The sequence below is a fragment of the Sminthopsis crassicaudata genome, chromosome 1 (assembly GCF_048593235.1).
Source record: "Sminthopsis crassicaudata isolate SCR6 chromosome 1, ASM4859323v1, whole genome shotgun sequence".
Classification (NCBI taxonomy): domain Eukaryota; kingdom Metazoa; phylum Chordata; class Mammalia; order Dasyuromorphia; family Dasyuridae; genus Sminthopsis; species Sminthopsis crassicaudata.
Genome location: NC_133617.1, coordinates 39174228 through 39190731, shown reverse-complemented (window position 1 = coordinate 39190731; position 16504 = coordinate 39174228). Strand labels below are relative to the sequence as shown.

At 34.6% G+C, this 16504-nt stretch overlaps 1 protein-coding gene across 1 annotated transcript in view; it reads left to right on the top strand.

Annotated features, from left to right (window-relative positions):
* The window catches only part of SLC15A4 (solute carrier family 15 member 4), a 40105-nt gene extending 24475 nt beyond the window's left edge, over positions 1-15630 (top strand). The window contains exons 6-8 of the mRNA XM_074299438.1: positions 5757-5912; positions 9805-9963; positions 15374-15630. Of these exons, the coding sequence (XP_074155539.1) occupies positions 5757-5912; positions 9805-9963; positions 15374-15522 (464 nt within the window). The 3' untranslated portion in view covers positions 15523-15630. The remainder of the gene's footprint in view (positions 1-5756; positions 5913-9804; positions 9964-15373) is intronic.
* The last annotated feature ends 874 nt before the right edge of the window (positions 15631-16504 follow it).

The following is a 16504-nucleotide window of genomic DNA, read 5'->3' as shown; positions in this document are numbered from 1 at the left end:
TACCAGATGATTTTGGGGGCCTTATATGACCATAGGCCAGATATTCTCCACCTATGTTTTACAGTATTGCTGTTACAATATTGTGTACACTGTTCTTTGGATTCTATTCATTTCATTCATTCATTTGCATCAATTCCTTTAAGTTTCCCCAGATTTTTCTGAGAGTACTTAGCTCATCATTTCTTATACCAGAGTAGTATTCCATCATAATGGTCTATACAAATTGCTCAACCATTTTCCAACTGATGGATATCCCCTCTGTTTCTAATTCTTTGCTACCAGAAAAGAGCTGCTATAAGTATTTGGGCACAGTTCCAAATTTCTTTTACAGAATGGTTGAATCAGTTCACAACTTCACCAATGGGGCATGTGTCTCAATTTTCCCACATTCTCTCCAATATTTATTATTCTCCTTTTCTGTTCCATTAAGCCTATCTGATAGCTGTGATGTTGTACCTCAGTATTGTTTTAATTTGTATATTTTTCAATCAATAGTGATTTAGGACTTTTTTTATATGTCTAGATAATTTTGATAATTTCATCTGAAAATTATTAATATTTAAAAATTATTCCTCAATTGGAGATTGGCTCTTGTACTTATAAATTTTACCTATTTCTCTATCTTATCCGAGAGATGAGGCCTTTATCAGAGAAACTTGCTTGCTTCAAAATTTTTTTCATGGTCAAACTTGCTAATTGTGTTTCCCTCCATCCTGTCTTCCCCTCGTTGGTTCTCTTTTTCTCTCTCCTTTCACCCTGTCCCTTCTCAACAATGTTTTTGCTTCTATTGTCTCCCCTAATCCACCCTCCCTTCTATGAGCACTCCCCGCCTTCCCTTCAGACTTTTCTTCTTATCCCCTTTCATTCTTACTGTCCTCTAGAGTAGGATATATTTCTTTCTTCTTTAAAAAATTATTATAGCTTTTTGACAGAACATATGCATGGGTAATTTTTCAACATTGACCCTTGCAAAAACTTCTGTTCCAGCTTTTCCCCTTCTTCCATCTACCTTTTCCCCTAGATGGCAGGCAGTCCCATACATGTTAAACATGTTAAAGTACTTGTTAAAATACTATCTATCTATCTATCTATCTATCTATCTATCTGTATGTATAGATAGATAGATAGATACACACACACACATATTTATACAGTTATCTTATTGTACAAGGAAAATAAGATTTAGAAAGAAGGTAAAAATAACCTGGGAAGAAAAACAAAAATGCAAGCAAACAACAACAGAAAGTGCAAATGCTATGTTGTGGTCCACACTCATTTCCCAGTGTTCTTTTGCTGGGTGTAGTTGGTTTTGTTGAACTCTGATCAATTGGAACTGATTTGGATCCTCTCATTGGCGAAGAGCCACTTCCGTCAGAATTGATCCTCATACAGTATTGTTGTTGAAGTGTATAAGATCTCCTGGGAGCTCTGGAATTTGGCTATTATATTTCTGGGATCTCTTTCCAGAGGTGTTTGGTAGATTCTTCCAATGTCTGTTTTACTTTTATGGTTCTGGAATATCGGGGTATTTTTTCTTAATAATTTCTTGAAAGATGATGTGTAGGCTCTTTTTTTGAGCATGGTTTTCAGGAAATCTAATAGTTTTTAAATTATCTCTCCTGGATCTGTTTTTTAAGTCAGTTGCTTTTCTAATAAGATATTTTACTTTTTTTAATGATTATTTTTTCTTTTCTGTTTTTTTTCTTTTTCTCTTTTTTCTTAGTTTTGCTTTATTTGTTCTTATTGTCTTACAGAATCATTAGCTTCCATTGACTCAATTCTACTTTTTAAAGAATTATTTTCTTCAGTGACCTTTTACCTCCTTTTCTGTTTGGCCAATTCTACTTTTCAAGGTATTCTTCTCATTGGCTTTTTGTATCTCTTTACTTTTCTTTTTTTTTAAAGTGTTATTTTCTTGTGTTTTTTTTTTTTTTTTTTTTGTGTGTGTGTGCATCCTTTATCAAACCATTGACCCTTTTCCCATGACTTTCTTAATCATTTTCCTTTCTCTTCCCAATTTTTCCTCTACGTTTTTCACTTAATTTTAAAAATCCCTTTTGACTTCTTCCATGGCTTGAGACTAATTCACATGTATCTTGGAGGCTTTGGATGTAGGAATTTTGACTTTGCTATCTTTTTCTAAGTGTTTTGTTCTTCCTGGGTACCATAGTAACTTTCTTTAGTCAGAATTATTTTCTGTTTTGCTTATTTCTTTGGTCTATGTCTTGGCTTTTAACTCTTTGCTAAAGTGGGGTTATTCTTCCAACATGGAAGGCAAACTGTTTCAAGCTTTAGGGGTTTTGTGCAGTTGTTTTCAGAGATACTTCTAGGGATGACCTGTAAGTTTTCTGTTTTTCCAAAGTGGTCTGAACTAAGACAAAATGTGTTTACCACTTTCCTAGCCTGTGCTCTGGTCTATAAGCAATCCTAAACCTCTTTTCTGCCCTAGAACTGTGAGAGGTGTTCCCTCTCCACTGGGGCTTCATACTCCTTCTCATCTTGAGACTGCCACTCAGGACTGCAACTTGCCTCTGAGTATGGGAAAACACAGTCCTGCTGCCACCGCCAGCAAAGAGACTTCTGCAATCTTCTCATCAGACCCTCTTATCATCTATGGCCTGAGAATTCCAGAGGCAGCCACTGCAGCTGCTGATTCATTTGCTTCCAAGGCCTGCTTTTGATTTGATGGGGCCTGGTCTGTGCTGGCATGGTCTGCACTAAACTGCATTCCAATCTCACTCCAGTGCAACAGACCTTTCCTGTCAAACTTGTAAGTTGTCTTGGGCTGGAAAATTGTTTCACCCCATCCTTTTGTGGGTCCTGCTGCTTCAGAATTTGTTTGGGGACATAATTTTAACTTTGGAGAGATTTTGGGGGAAGAGTTCAGGTGAGTCTTTTTTACCTTCTCTCTGTCATTTTGCCTCTGCCTCCAGCTGCCACTATCTTGTCTTGTATTTGTGTTTGGAATTTTATTATAGGAATGAATGTTGTCTAAAAATGCAAGGACATAAAAAATGAAAAGATAGTCCATTATAGCCAGTCCTTTTTGAAGGAATAATACACAAAAGTGTTGCTGATAGCGTGTTTGCCATCAGTTTGGAATAAAAAGTGAATATGCCTATGATAGCAATACATAGATGAACATAAAGGATTTATAATATTGTCAGCATTGGAAACTTCACTTATTCAGATCTCTTGACTTAGTAACTTCTAGGAAAGTGTCTGATGCACAGAGAAGATGAGGGGACCTGCCCAGGGTCACATAGAGAGTAAGTGTCAGGGGTGGGATTTTGAACACAGGTTTAAGAGAATCCAAGCATTTTATCTGCTATATCAAGTATTCTTAAGTTCAGGTTCTGTATTTTTATTTATAGTTTTTTTTTTGTTTTTTTTTTTTTTTGTTTTTTTTAATAATAAAAACATTTTGAGAAGGGTACCATTGGTTTCACTAGACTTCCGGAAGGTAGAAGAAGCCAGAAAGATTGAGATTTATTTATACTGCATTACAGGACATTTAATATGGATAGTGGATCAAATGGGGCAAACTTTTGTTGTTCTAATTCCTAGTCAGTTGTTAGGTTCTTACTAAGTGCTAATGAGATAATGAGATATTAGGTTCTTACTAAGTGCTAAGTCGGTACTTAACAATTCTCTAGTTCCGGCCTTTACTGGGAGTTTTACTTGTGAACTCCTAGGGAGGAGCTTTCATGCTTAGGAGGAGCAAGTTCATTGGTTGAAGTAATTTTTCCCAGAATCCCTTGCGTTATCCCACGCCCATTCTCTGGAGGATAAAAGAGGGCAGCACTCAAAAGATAGAGTATTGTTTGGACCAGACTTGAGGCGGCTCTCTGGAGGAAGAAGTCTCTCCTCTAGACCAGAGAGTGATTGGCAGTTTCTGGAGACAACAGCACATTACAGTCAGTGATAAAATTAATGTGAACATTAGCTAATATATTTATCCTAAAAAGTGTTTTTTTTTTTTTAATAAAAATGCCTTTCTACTTAAAATTAATTTCATTTGTGATATATGTGTATGATTATATTGTGTTTTAATTTTTTTGTGTGAAAAGAGATTTGATAAGTTCCTGGTGTATTAGGGTTATAGATATAGTCTTTTAGTTCCACAGAAATTAACTGTTCCATCACAAGGAACCCAGAGAAAATGAGAAGTTGAATAGTAAAAGCATGCCCTGGTATCTAATGGTTAGAACTGAGGAAACATTTCACAGAATCACCTTGATCTCAGACTCCAGCTAATCCAGTCCATATTAGGCTTGTTCATACCTGAACCAGAATCTTTTCCCTAACTCACCTCACAGGTGGTCATTTAGCCTGGGGAAGGCTGAAAATTTCTTATGATGGGAAACCCTCTGCTACTTGATATGGCCCTTTCTGCTTTTTTTGGTAGCTCTAGGGGTTAAGAACTTTTCCTTTATCAAGCATACATTTGCCTTTGATAAGTTTTATCCTCTGGGGCTAAGCAGGGCTAGTCTAATCTCTTTCCTACATGACAGCCCTTCAGATGTTTGAAGGGTTTAAAAAATATTTGGATAAGTAAAATCTTTAATTTTTTAGATATTTTAGGTCATCAATTTAGTTAGTGTAAGATATTTAACCTGGAAGACTGACCTAAGGCAAATATTATACACACAAGATCTAACATATTACTTGGAATTGTGTCTATTTAAAATACTTCCATCCCTCTTCGAAGAGTCTAATTTGGTGTCTGCCACAAAGCTTATCTGTATATACCAGAAGCTAATGAAAGACATGGAAAAGATGCAGGCTTCCTTTCTGAATTAGTAATGTAGTCACTATCGGTAAATAATATAGTCTAGGTTTGGTGACATCAACTTTGCAAGTTTTCATCCCAGACGTAGGGGGGGTTGCAAGGTTGGAACATTGATGGAGTTCTAGTGAAGCATCTTTGTTGCCAAAGAATTAGTGTCTTCTGTTTTCCAGTCTGAACTGAACTTGCTTTTGGTACCAGCTGTTTACAATATTATATCTAAAAAAGTTTTTCTTTTCTTTTAATATTTTGGTGATGAAAGAAGGCAGGGAGTAAAGAGGCTGGTGACTTTGTATAGCTCTTCCTCAATTCACTCCAGTTCATTCTTTAAGCATGATATTATCTCCCTGATGTTATGGTCCTCTTTGAGAATGAAGGACAAACAACAGCTTTCTTGATGTCCTAGTATTTCTGTGCATACTTAAAATGTAAGAGCTTCAGCTATATTACCTTTTACCATTTTCTCTACTTCCTTTATTTTTTAGCATCAATTTTCAACTAGATACCCCTTCCTAAACAGTAACTCATCTGCATGGATATATGTATATATTATGAAGTTCCTTCATTGAGTAAATCTTCTGATGTACTAACAAAATAAGTACCATTGACTTTTAAAACTTAGAAAAGATAACTTTTCTTTGGATCTCTGCTTCCCTGCCCATCGTAGAATGATGAGTAAGGAGAAGAGAGTGTTTTCTATTGAAAAAAATTTTTCAATTAAAATGATAATAAAGAAATAGTATGAAAAAAGTGGTGTAAGAGATAGAAAATAATTCCGGAAATGAACAGTATTATATGTTAAGAAGTCTAAATGCTACTGCATATGTACTTGTTATGATTTTAACATATAATCTAATGCTTGTATGAAATGAGAGGGTCTAAATAAAGATTATTAGTCACTTCTACAGCTTCTAAGTATTATATATTTAACAAACCAAAAAAAAAACCTTTACATTTTTAATTCTAGGAATTTTAGAGAGTAAAAGACTGGACATTGTGAAGGAGAAGACAATTAATCAGACAATTGGAAATGTCACTTACCATGCTGCTGATTTGCCAATATGGTGGCAGGTTCCACAGTATGTGTTGATTGGAATGAGTGAAATATTTGCAAGTATAGCAGGTAAGTGTTGTTATAAATTCAGCAGATGGGCTCAAAGTATTGTCACAGATTCAGCAATGGACTTTTCATTGCAAATCTATTAAGACCTATTGATATATACCTATTTGATACACTCAACAACCATATGTGCCTATGGATGGCTTCTTTTATAAAGATATAATTTTTTTTCAAATTTAATCACCACACTTTACCAACACTTGTTTGCAGGTTCTGCTTGATTAATGCCAATCTGTATTAATGTCAACTTGTAGCTGCTCTACAAGTAAGTCTTAGGAGTGACATTTTTCCCTTTTAGAATAGGTGGAGAGATTATGCTTGAAAAAGCTATTGATTTTCATTACTGAAGAAGATGGAATATTAATTAGCAAAACAAATAAAACAACAAACATTGAGGTTTTTTTTAATAATTGTGATGGTAATGACTTTATTTTTCTCTACTGTAGATTATAGTCCTAATTTACCTATGATATAAGAAAGGGCAAGAGATTGGGCTTTGAAAATTTCTGTTTGTCAAGATTCAACACTCTCTAAAAATGAGTTTCTAGCTGAATCCTGACACTAGTAAGAAGGTATAAGAATACTTTTAGATAGTATCTTTATTGATGATTCACTATACTATGCTTTGTTCTTCACCCTCCCAGAGACTATACCAGGGAAAGGCAGTTGGACTTCAGTCAATCAGATTTAATAACATTCAGTTACTCTTTTTTTCTGAATAATCTCATATGTATTTTTAATATTTTACTTTTTAAGGTATTAGAAGATACTGTGGTTAATTCTAACTTAATCTTTATGTAGATTTGCGTTTCTGAATATACTGTGAATGCACTGTGTTGCAAAACAAGTAATATGTAGTAATCTATAATCCTTACCACCATATCTGTGTAGAATAATTGGTGACCTATTTATCTCCAGGAAAGGAACTCTAATATTAATATGTGTATTATGGAAAACTGAATCTAGAGGGAAACTTGATTTTTATTTCTTATACACATTCAGAAATAATTTATCTGTGTAAAGTGTTAAAAACATCCATTTCTGGAAACATTATGTGTGATGACAGCATTATTACATGCTCATCAACTTATGATTATTAGCTTGTATCACACCAAAAAGGAAGAAGACTCTATAAAAAGGTCACTTTTTGTATCTTAACTCATGTCTAGTAAAGCTGAGTATTTGGAGGTGATGATTCTCAAAAATTTGTCATGGTTTACATTGAAACATTGATTAATGTTTATTAAATTTGCAGTTGATATATCCACTCATATGAAAGAGTGTTCCAAATCACTACTGATCAGAGAAATGCAAATTAAGACAACTCTGAGATACCACTACACACCTGTCAGATTGGCTAAGATGACAGGAACAAATAATGATGAATGTTGGAGGGGATGTGGGAAAACTGGGACACTGATGCATTGTTGGTGGAGCTGTGAAAGAATCCAACCATTCTGGAGAGCAATTTGGAACTATGCCCAAAAAGTTATCAAACTGTGCATACCCTTTGACCCAGCATTGCTGCTATTGGGCTTATATCCCAAAGAAATACTAAAGAGCGGAAAGGGACCTGTATGTGCCAAAATGTTTGTGGCAGCTCTTTTTGTTGTAGCTAGAAACTGGAAGATGAATGGATGTCCATCAATTGGAGAATGGTTGGGTAAATTATGGTATATGAAGGTTATGGAATATTATTGCTCTGTAAGAAATGACCAGCAGGAGGAATACAGAGAGGCTTGGAGAGACTTACATCAACTGATGCTGAGTGAAATGAATAGAACCAGCTGTACACTTCAATGCTGTATGAAGATGTATTCTGATGGAAGTGGATATCTTCAACATAAAGAAGATCCAACTCACTTCCAGCTGATCAATGATGGACAGAAACAACTACACCCAGAGAAGGAACACTGGGAAGTGAATGTAAATTGTTAGCACTACTGTCTATCTACCCAGGTTACTTATACCTTCGGAATCTAATACTTGATGTGCAACAAGAAAATGGTATTTACACACATATATTGTATCTAGGTTTTACTGTAACATATGTAAAATGTATGGGATTGCCTGTCATCGGGGGAAGGGAGCAGGGGGGGGGATAATTTGGAAAAATGAATACAAGGGATAATATTATAAAAAAAATTACTCATGCATATATACTGTGGAAAAAAATTCAAAATAAAAAATAATAAATAAAATAAATTTGCAGTTGACACATAGCAAGTCCTAGGTGACAAAGGGATCTAGCCAGCTCAGGGGCTAGGACTGAATCTGAGAAGTTGAAATTTAAGAGGCATAAATTTAAAGTCTTCTACTTGAATCAAAAATAAGAAAAAAAAAACTTTAAAAGTATCAAACAGCTTCAAATAGCTGTTTGGAGCAGGCCTAGAGGTTTTTAGTATATTCTCAGATTAGTCTGAGTTAATTGAATGATATGGTAACCAAGAAAGACAATGCGATCTTTTTTTCTCCTCAATTACAATTAAAAACAATATTTTTTTGGGGGGGGGGCAGTTATACATGTGCATTCATTTTCTTTTTAATATTTCCTTATGAATCTTGTTGGGAAGGAAAAAACAACAAAAGGGAAAAAATGAGGAAAAAAAACAGAAGGGGGGAAAAAAACATGAACATAGCATGTGTTGAGGTACATTCAATCTCCATAGCTCTTTCTCTGGATGTAGATAGCGTTTTCCATCCAAAGTTTATTAGGATTGCCTTGGACCACTAAACCACTGAGAAGAACCAAGTCTATCATAGTTGGTCATTGTACAATCTTGCTGTTCATGTGTATAATGTCTTTCCAGGCCTTTCTTAAATCAGCTTGTTCATTACTTTTTATAGAACAATAATATTTCATACTATATTTAGCCATTTCCTAATTGATGGCCATCTATTCATTTTCCAATTCTTTGCCATTACAAAAAAAAAGCTGCTCCAAACATTTTTGCACTTGTGGGTTCTTTTCCCTCCTTTGAGATCTCTTTGGGATATAGAATCAGTAGATATTCTGCTGGATCAAAGAATCATACACAGAATTTTATAGCTCTTTGGGCAGAGTTCCAAAAGTCTCTCCAGAATTGTTGGGTTCATTTCCCAGCTCCAACAAACATTAGAAGACAATGCATTCTTAATCTACCTGAGAAGAAACACAACAATAAAGAGAGATACCCCTCCCCTTTACTCTGTCCTGTTCAGACTATGTTTGGAATGTTGTATTGAGTTCAGAGTGCCGCAGGAGAGGAAAATACCAGTAAACTCATGAGAGAATCTTGGGGAAAACATCCAGAATGATGGGTGGCCTATTCCCATTCCCAAAGTAGAGAATGCTTTAGGAACTAAAAAAAAAAGCTGAGTTAAAAAGGAATATGGTTTATCTTCATGGATCATTTAAAGTAGTTGGATATGTTTATTATGGAGGAGAGGAGAGAAGATATTTTTCTTTTAAGTATATTTGAAGGACTGGTATTAAGAAGAACTAAATTAATTCTGCTTGGCTCCAGAGTACCAATGAATAAACATTGTAAAGAAGGTAAGTTTAGGCTCACTGACTAGAACATTCCCTATCTTTTAGAATCGTCCACAAACGTAAGGGGCTACCTTGAGAGGGAGTGCATTCCTCTTTGTTAAAGGTCTGATGATTAGACACTTTGTCAGTCATGTTCTAAGAGTTATTATTTTTTTGATTTGGGTTAAAACTTGATGGCTTTTAAGATTTCCCTCCAGTTCTGAAATTTTATGTAATACTGATCAATTTAGAACTTTTGAGGATAATGCAGTAGATTTAATAGTGAAAATGTCTTTAACTTCTGAACTTCCTAAGTATCAATTCTGTCATGCTAATGTTTTATTGCTTATGTTCTTTGTTCCTTCTCTATTTTTTAAAAAACAGGACTGGAATTTGCATATTCAGCTGCTCCAAAATCTATGCAGAGTGCCATAATGGGATTATTCTTTTTTTTCTCCGGAGTTGGGTCATTTTTTGGCTCAGGATTGTTGGCTTTAGTATCGGTGAAAGGCATTGGTTGGATGAGTAATCACACAGACTTTGGTAAGGACACTTTGATCAAGACTCTTAAGTAATCTGTTGCTAGCACTTAATGAAAAGTCAGTATTTCTTGTAATGTGACTTGCCTTGCAGAAGTTATCATGAACTTTGATTTCTTCATACCCAGAAGCTGTTTTCCCCACTGGTTATTGGTGGTGGATAAAGACATAAAGCATATAAATATAGATTTAATTACATATTACATAATTATACATTATATATTAATTACATATTTTCTGTGTAGGCAAACTGGTTTACTTAAAATCTTTACTTGTATTAGTAAGAAAGTTGGTTGGTCATATGATACACTTAATGCTGCAGAGTAGAATGGATAACATTGTTTATAATTGTAAATCAACTTGTTTTATTAAGCCAAGAATGGCTAGGCACTCATCTGTCAGAAATGGCAATCTTTGTAGTTTAAAAATGAAATGGTATCTTGATGACTGGTGCCTTAATCTTGTAATGCATTTGAATTTAGATGACTTCAGAAACTTTAGAATTCAGTTTAAGCTTAAACTGAAACACCTCTTAACTTTGTATTTTTACGGTGACCTCTGACCTTCATTAGGCAGAATCACAGAACTTCAGAGATAGAAAAGATATTTAGGGGTTATTTGGTGCATCTTGTACCTATATATATTGTACCTGATATATTATACCTCCAGAATGGTCCTGAAGCCTTTGGTTGAAATTTTCAAATGTGTGAGAATCTATTTCCTCCTGAGGCAGCCCATTCTATTTTGAGATAACTCTAATTATTATTTTTTTTACATCAGACCTAACTTTGCTTCTTTGTGATTTTCACTCATTGTTCCAATTTTTGCTTTGATCCAAGGAGAACAAGTCTTAACCCCTTTTCTGTGTGATAGCCCTTTAAATACAGATAAATATAAATATGCCTTTTCTGTAAATCTTTTCTTCAGTTTCTTCAGCTTCTTCAGCTAATCCTCATTTGACATGATTACCATTCTCATTGCCTTCAGAGGACTTTCTTTTTCTTTTTTCTTTTTCCTTCTATTATAATGACTTTTTATTTTTCAAAATACATGCAAAGATAGTTTTCAGCATTCATGCTCGCAAATCCTTATGTTCCAAATTTTCCTCCCCCACTTCTCTCCCCTAGACATCAAATAATTTCATATGTTAAACATGGGCAATTCTTTTATACATATTTCCACTTTTATAATGCTGCACAAGAAAAATTAAATTAAACAAAGGAAAAAAGAGAAAGAAAAAAAAAAGCAAGTAACAAAAAAAGTGAAAATATGTTGTGAGCCACATTCAGTTCCCATAGTCCTCTTTCTGGATGCAGATGGCTCCCTCCATCAAAATCTATTGGAATTGCCATTGAATCACGTGGAATTGCCATAACTATTAGGATCTTGTTGCTGTGTATGATGTTCTCTTGGTTCTGTTCACTTTACTTAGCATCGGTTCATGTGAATCTTTCTAGGTCTTCCTGAAATCATCCTGCTGATCGTTTCTTACAGAAAAATAATATTCCATAACATTCATATACTATAACTTATTCAGCCATTCTCCAACTGATGGGCATCCACTCAGTTTCCAATTCCTTACCACTATAAAAAGGGCTACAAACATTTTTTGCATGTGGGGGTCCTTTTCCTTTTTTTATGATCTCTTTGGGATACAGTGAGACTACTGGATCAAAGTGTATACAGTTTGATAGCCTTTTGGACAAAAATTCCACATTGCTCCTTTGGAGGACTTCCAAGCTTAGCAGTGTTCTTTCTAAAATGTGGTGTCTAGAACTGAGCACAATATTCTAGATGGGGTCTGACCAAGACAGAAGACAGCAGAACTATTATGGCTGCATTCCAGTTTGCAGTGTTTCCAGTGCTTTAATATTATTAAATATTTAATGATTGATTCTCTTTATGCAGCCTAAGACCACATTATCTTTTGGGCGACTCTTTGCTGTTGTTTCTTACCACTCTTTTGTCTCAGTAGACAAACCTGCTGTCTAATCATGACTGTCCCTTATAAAGTTGAGTTTAATCTAACTTAAGTCATCATTCAGGTTGTCAAAAAAAAGTTTATAATTTCTCAAATATTTAGTCAGCTACAGTATGTTAATATCATTTATTTTGATTACCAAATTTTATTCCCTATCCTTTGATGTGACCAACTCCCCAGTACCTGCAGTTGGCACTTCTTCCATAAACTTTTCTTAATATTGTCTTTTGGATTTAAGGGTTTTTTAATGACACTAGACACTGCCTGGTTGTTATATCCTGTGAATTCTTGTTTTAAAAACATTTTATAAGTGGTGAGATATATAATGATAATAGATGCATGCTATACTTTCCAGTGTATGCATGTTCGTGGTGGCAGTTAGGAGGGTTCTCACATCACTGTTTATATTTTATATTTACCTAATAATAATGAACTGATTGAAGATTGGGAGATATATGGAAATAGCTTAAATACAACATATATTTAATATAATTTTAATTAAACTTATCTTTTCCCCCCAGCAACCCTTTAGTTTTTATAAACTTGCCTATTTCCTTTAAAGGCATGGCAATTCTTCTGATCTCCAGGTTACCCTCGGCATTATATATTCATCTCTCTCTCCTTCACCTCACACATTCATTTAGTTGCCAGATCTTGCTCTTTTCTGCCTCATCTTCAGATCAAACTTTCTTCCACCGTAGTTCAGATACTCATGGTCTCTTGTCTAGGTTATTGGATCAGTTTCTAAATTGGCTTTTTTGCATCAAGTCTCTTCCCCTTCTAGTCTATCCTACATACTGGTGCCAAAACACTTTTCTTTAAATACCTGTCTCTTACTTTGTAACCTCCAGTGTCTTCCTCTTGTTTCTAGAATAAGCTTCTCTCTTTAGCTTTTAAAACCCTATATTTCCTGGCTCCAACCCATTCAGCTTCATTGGGCAATAACTCTCCTCACAGGCCATCTCTCTGTTTTATAAAAAACCATTAATATTCCTCCTTTCTCTCTTCCTTTATACTGACTGCCTCACGTGCTTGACATGTTCTTATTTCATAGAATCTTTCTTTAGGATGAAATTCAAGTTGTATCTTTGTATGAAGTCTGTCATGATCTTCTCAATTAAATCTAATGCCTTGTCTTTCATTTAGCTACTTTGTATATATTTGTATTTATTCACTTTATGTTGTATGTTTCTTTATATGTATGTTTTCTTCTTAATTTGAATGTAAACTCCTTCTGATGAATTCATGCTTTATACTAGTTTGACACATAATTGGCATTTAATAAGTGCCCATTGATTCAGTGATTTATTAGGCCTCCAAAACCAGAAACAATCAAATATTTTCTGTTTTTTTCTATTAAATTAAATAGATACAAACAAAAAAAGAGAAAGATAATCCCTTCTTTTCTTAAAAACAAATTGTTAGTCAAGTAATAAATAAAATACCCAGATATTGAAGTTTGTGCACCCATCTTTCAACTCTCAATTGAACTCTACTTTTGATCTATATAAAGAAGTAACTACTGGAAGTTATCCTATGTTAGGCTCTCCTGGACTCAGTTAAGACCATAATTTTCCTGATACAGTTGTTTGGGTAGCATATCAGTTATCTGCCTTTGGCTTCTTTGGTTATAGATGTCTTTATCTTCCCATCAAATAGCCTATAAACATGTTCTTTAGCATCTGCTAGGTGACAGGTATTATGCTAAGTACCGGAGATACAAACAAAAAAAAAAAAGAAAAAGATAATCCCTGTCCTCCAGGAGTTTATAATCTAATAGAGGAAAACATAAAAAGAAGCTGAAAAGGGATAGAAAATAGAGGGAAGGACAGGATTCCCCAAGGGAAATGAAGCAATGTTTTTACCGAGTACCTTTCTTAATGGAGGTTCTGCCCTCCAGTCATGAAGAGAGAGTAGGAGTAATAAAGCATGTGAAGACCAGGCAGCATGATGGGGTTTTTCTAGTGATGAATTTCTCTGGCTTTGGTGAAGAAGTCAGAAAAGTTCCCGAGGTGAGCAGCCAGTTGCAAACTAAGATGTCTGTGCTGAGCCCCCTCCTTAGATGGAAGTTTAAATGGAATTGTTATGTTAGAGGAATATTCCATTCCCCTCAGAACTTTACCACTGGAGTACATTTCTATTTTACTTATTGGAGCAAAAACTATTCTGGGAAAGGATTGATTTAGAATCAATGGAAGTGCTCTCAGATTTTTTTCTTTACCTGATTTCTCAACAGAATCATTCAATAGAAATTTACCACTATGTGAACTTTAGAGATCTTTTGAGAGATCCATTTTACAACCGATGAAACAGATCTAGCGTTATTAATACTTACCCAAAATCATACAGGTAATAAGTGGCAGAGTTACGGTTTTATCACAGGTTTTCTAACATCAGGTTTACCATTCTTTCCATTGCATTATATTGTTTTCCAATAGTAGTAAACACGCAGAATGATAGGAGATTTAGGCCTAAATTTTAAGTAGATCCAGTCTCAGTGAGATATGACAGATTGCTGTACCTTCATATAATAGATTTCTCATTTGTGGTTTTTATTAACTGAGCATGAGTATCATTTTTTCTCCCATTATTTGTATTGAAGTATTTTGGAAAAGAGCAGTTGTCTTATGAAAAGAAGCATTTTTCCCCTCCTCCCTTCCTTTTAAATCTATGGAATATTTTCTTCCTTCAATTCTTTGTTCCCTTATTCCCCACTTCAACATGTACGCTATCGTTATCAACAAGTTTAGAAAGAAATCATCATCCTGCAGCCAAACTAGTGGGGAGTTTCTCTCAGCTGACTGTAGTGACCATTCTTGCATTTCCTAGGACCATCTAAAATCTTTGCTCCAAGGGCATACTGTTAGCAATTATAGGGTTACTTTCACACCACAGTGAAGAACCAAAGCAGGGTTTTAATGAAAGGGCCATTATAAATGCATACAATTCATAAATGACCATTATGAAAGCTTATCCTTCTTAAATTTCATTTTTTTTACCTATTGTGATAGTAGCATTTTATTAAATATGGTTACTAAATTACTAAGTACTGATTGCTAAAACCAATCTTTGGTTAGTTCAGTGCTATATTAGATGTTTTTAAAAAACTGACTTATAAGTTTGTTTACTTAGTAAATTGTAAGTAAGCTTTGTCAGTTACCTATTCTGTCATGTTAATTGTTTTTCTTATAAAATCTATTTGTGACATTTCTGAAATGTCACTAAAATGACTTTTTAATAAATTAGTCAATCTACCAGCATTTATTAAGAGCTTACTCTAGATCAGGTGCTATGTTGAGTGCCAAGGATAAGGAGAAAGGCAACAAGAGCTTGTTGTCAGGAAACTTGGGATCTCCTACTTTTAGGCATAGAGTCAGTCACCTCTTGTGTGAAGTCTGCTGCAATCAGTCAACCCAGTCTGCTCTCTCTTTAGGGAACATTAATGGCTGCTACCTGAACTATTACTTTTTCCTGCTGGCTGCTATCCAAGGAGTGACCCTTCTGCTTTTCCTGATTGTCTCTGTGAAATATGACCGGCAACGATCTAGGGCCAATGGAATGCTCGCCAATGGCAAGTCCTGATGTTCCCTGACCTGTGTACACAATGAAACAACCTTGACCTTGCAGATTTTTATTATACTGCCAAGCTATGGATTGGACAAAGACCGCCATTAAATGCACAACAATTTATTCTACCTGTGTCTGTTGTACTTTCTTTTCTGGTGTACTGGGAAATGCTTTCATTCATATCCTTACACCTGGAATCTTTTGCAGGTTTCTTCTGTAAATTTATACATTATTCAGCAAGTTTAAAGTAAGTACTTTGAAAAGTCTTACTGTGTCTGGCCCGTTCCTTCCTCTGTTTCTAAAATCATCATTAGTCCACTGAAAATATTTAGTTTAAGAATTATATGAATTCCACAATACTCTGTGTATTACCTTTGTATCTTAATCTGAATCTTTTCTTTTTCAGACAGTATAAAATTGTTAAATGACTTCGGGATACCTAAGTATTTCAGTATAATTGGCCTAGCAAGAGGACTTTTTATTAAAGCTTTTTATTTTCAAAATATATGCATGGATAATTTTTCAACATTAACCCTTGCAAAACCTGTGTTCTAATTTTCCCTCCCCTTTCCACACCCCCTTCCCTTAGATGGCAAATAATTCAATATATGTTAAACATGATAGAAATATATGTTAAATCCAATATATGTATACATATTAATATAATTATCTTGCTGCACAAGAAAAATCAACTCAAACAGGAAAAAAAATGAGAAAAAATAAAATGCAAACAAAAGACAAAAAGAGTGAAAAATGCTATGTTGTGAATCACTCTCAGTTCTTACCTCTTCTCTCTGAGTATAGATGGCTACCTTCATCACAAGATCATTGGAACTGGCCCTAATCATCTCACTGTTGAAGAAAGCCATGTCCATCATAATTGATCATCATATAATCTTGTATTGCAGTGTACAGTGATCGCCTGGTTCTGCTCATTTCACTTAGCAGCAAGATGATTTTTAGATAAATTATAATGCTCAATAGCTCTAACATACAT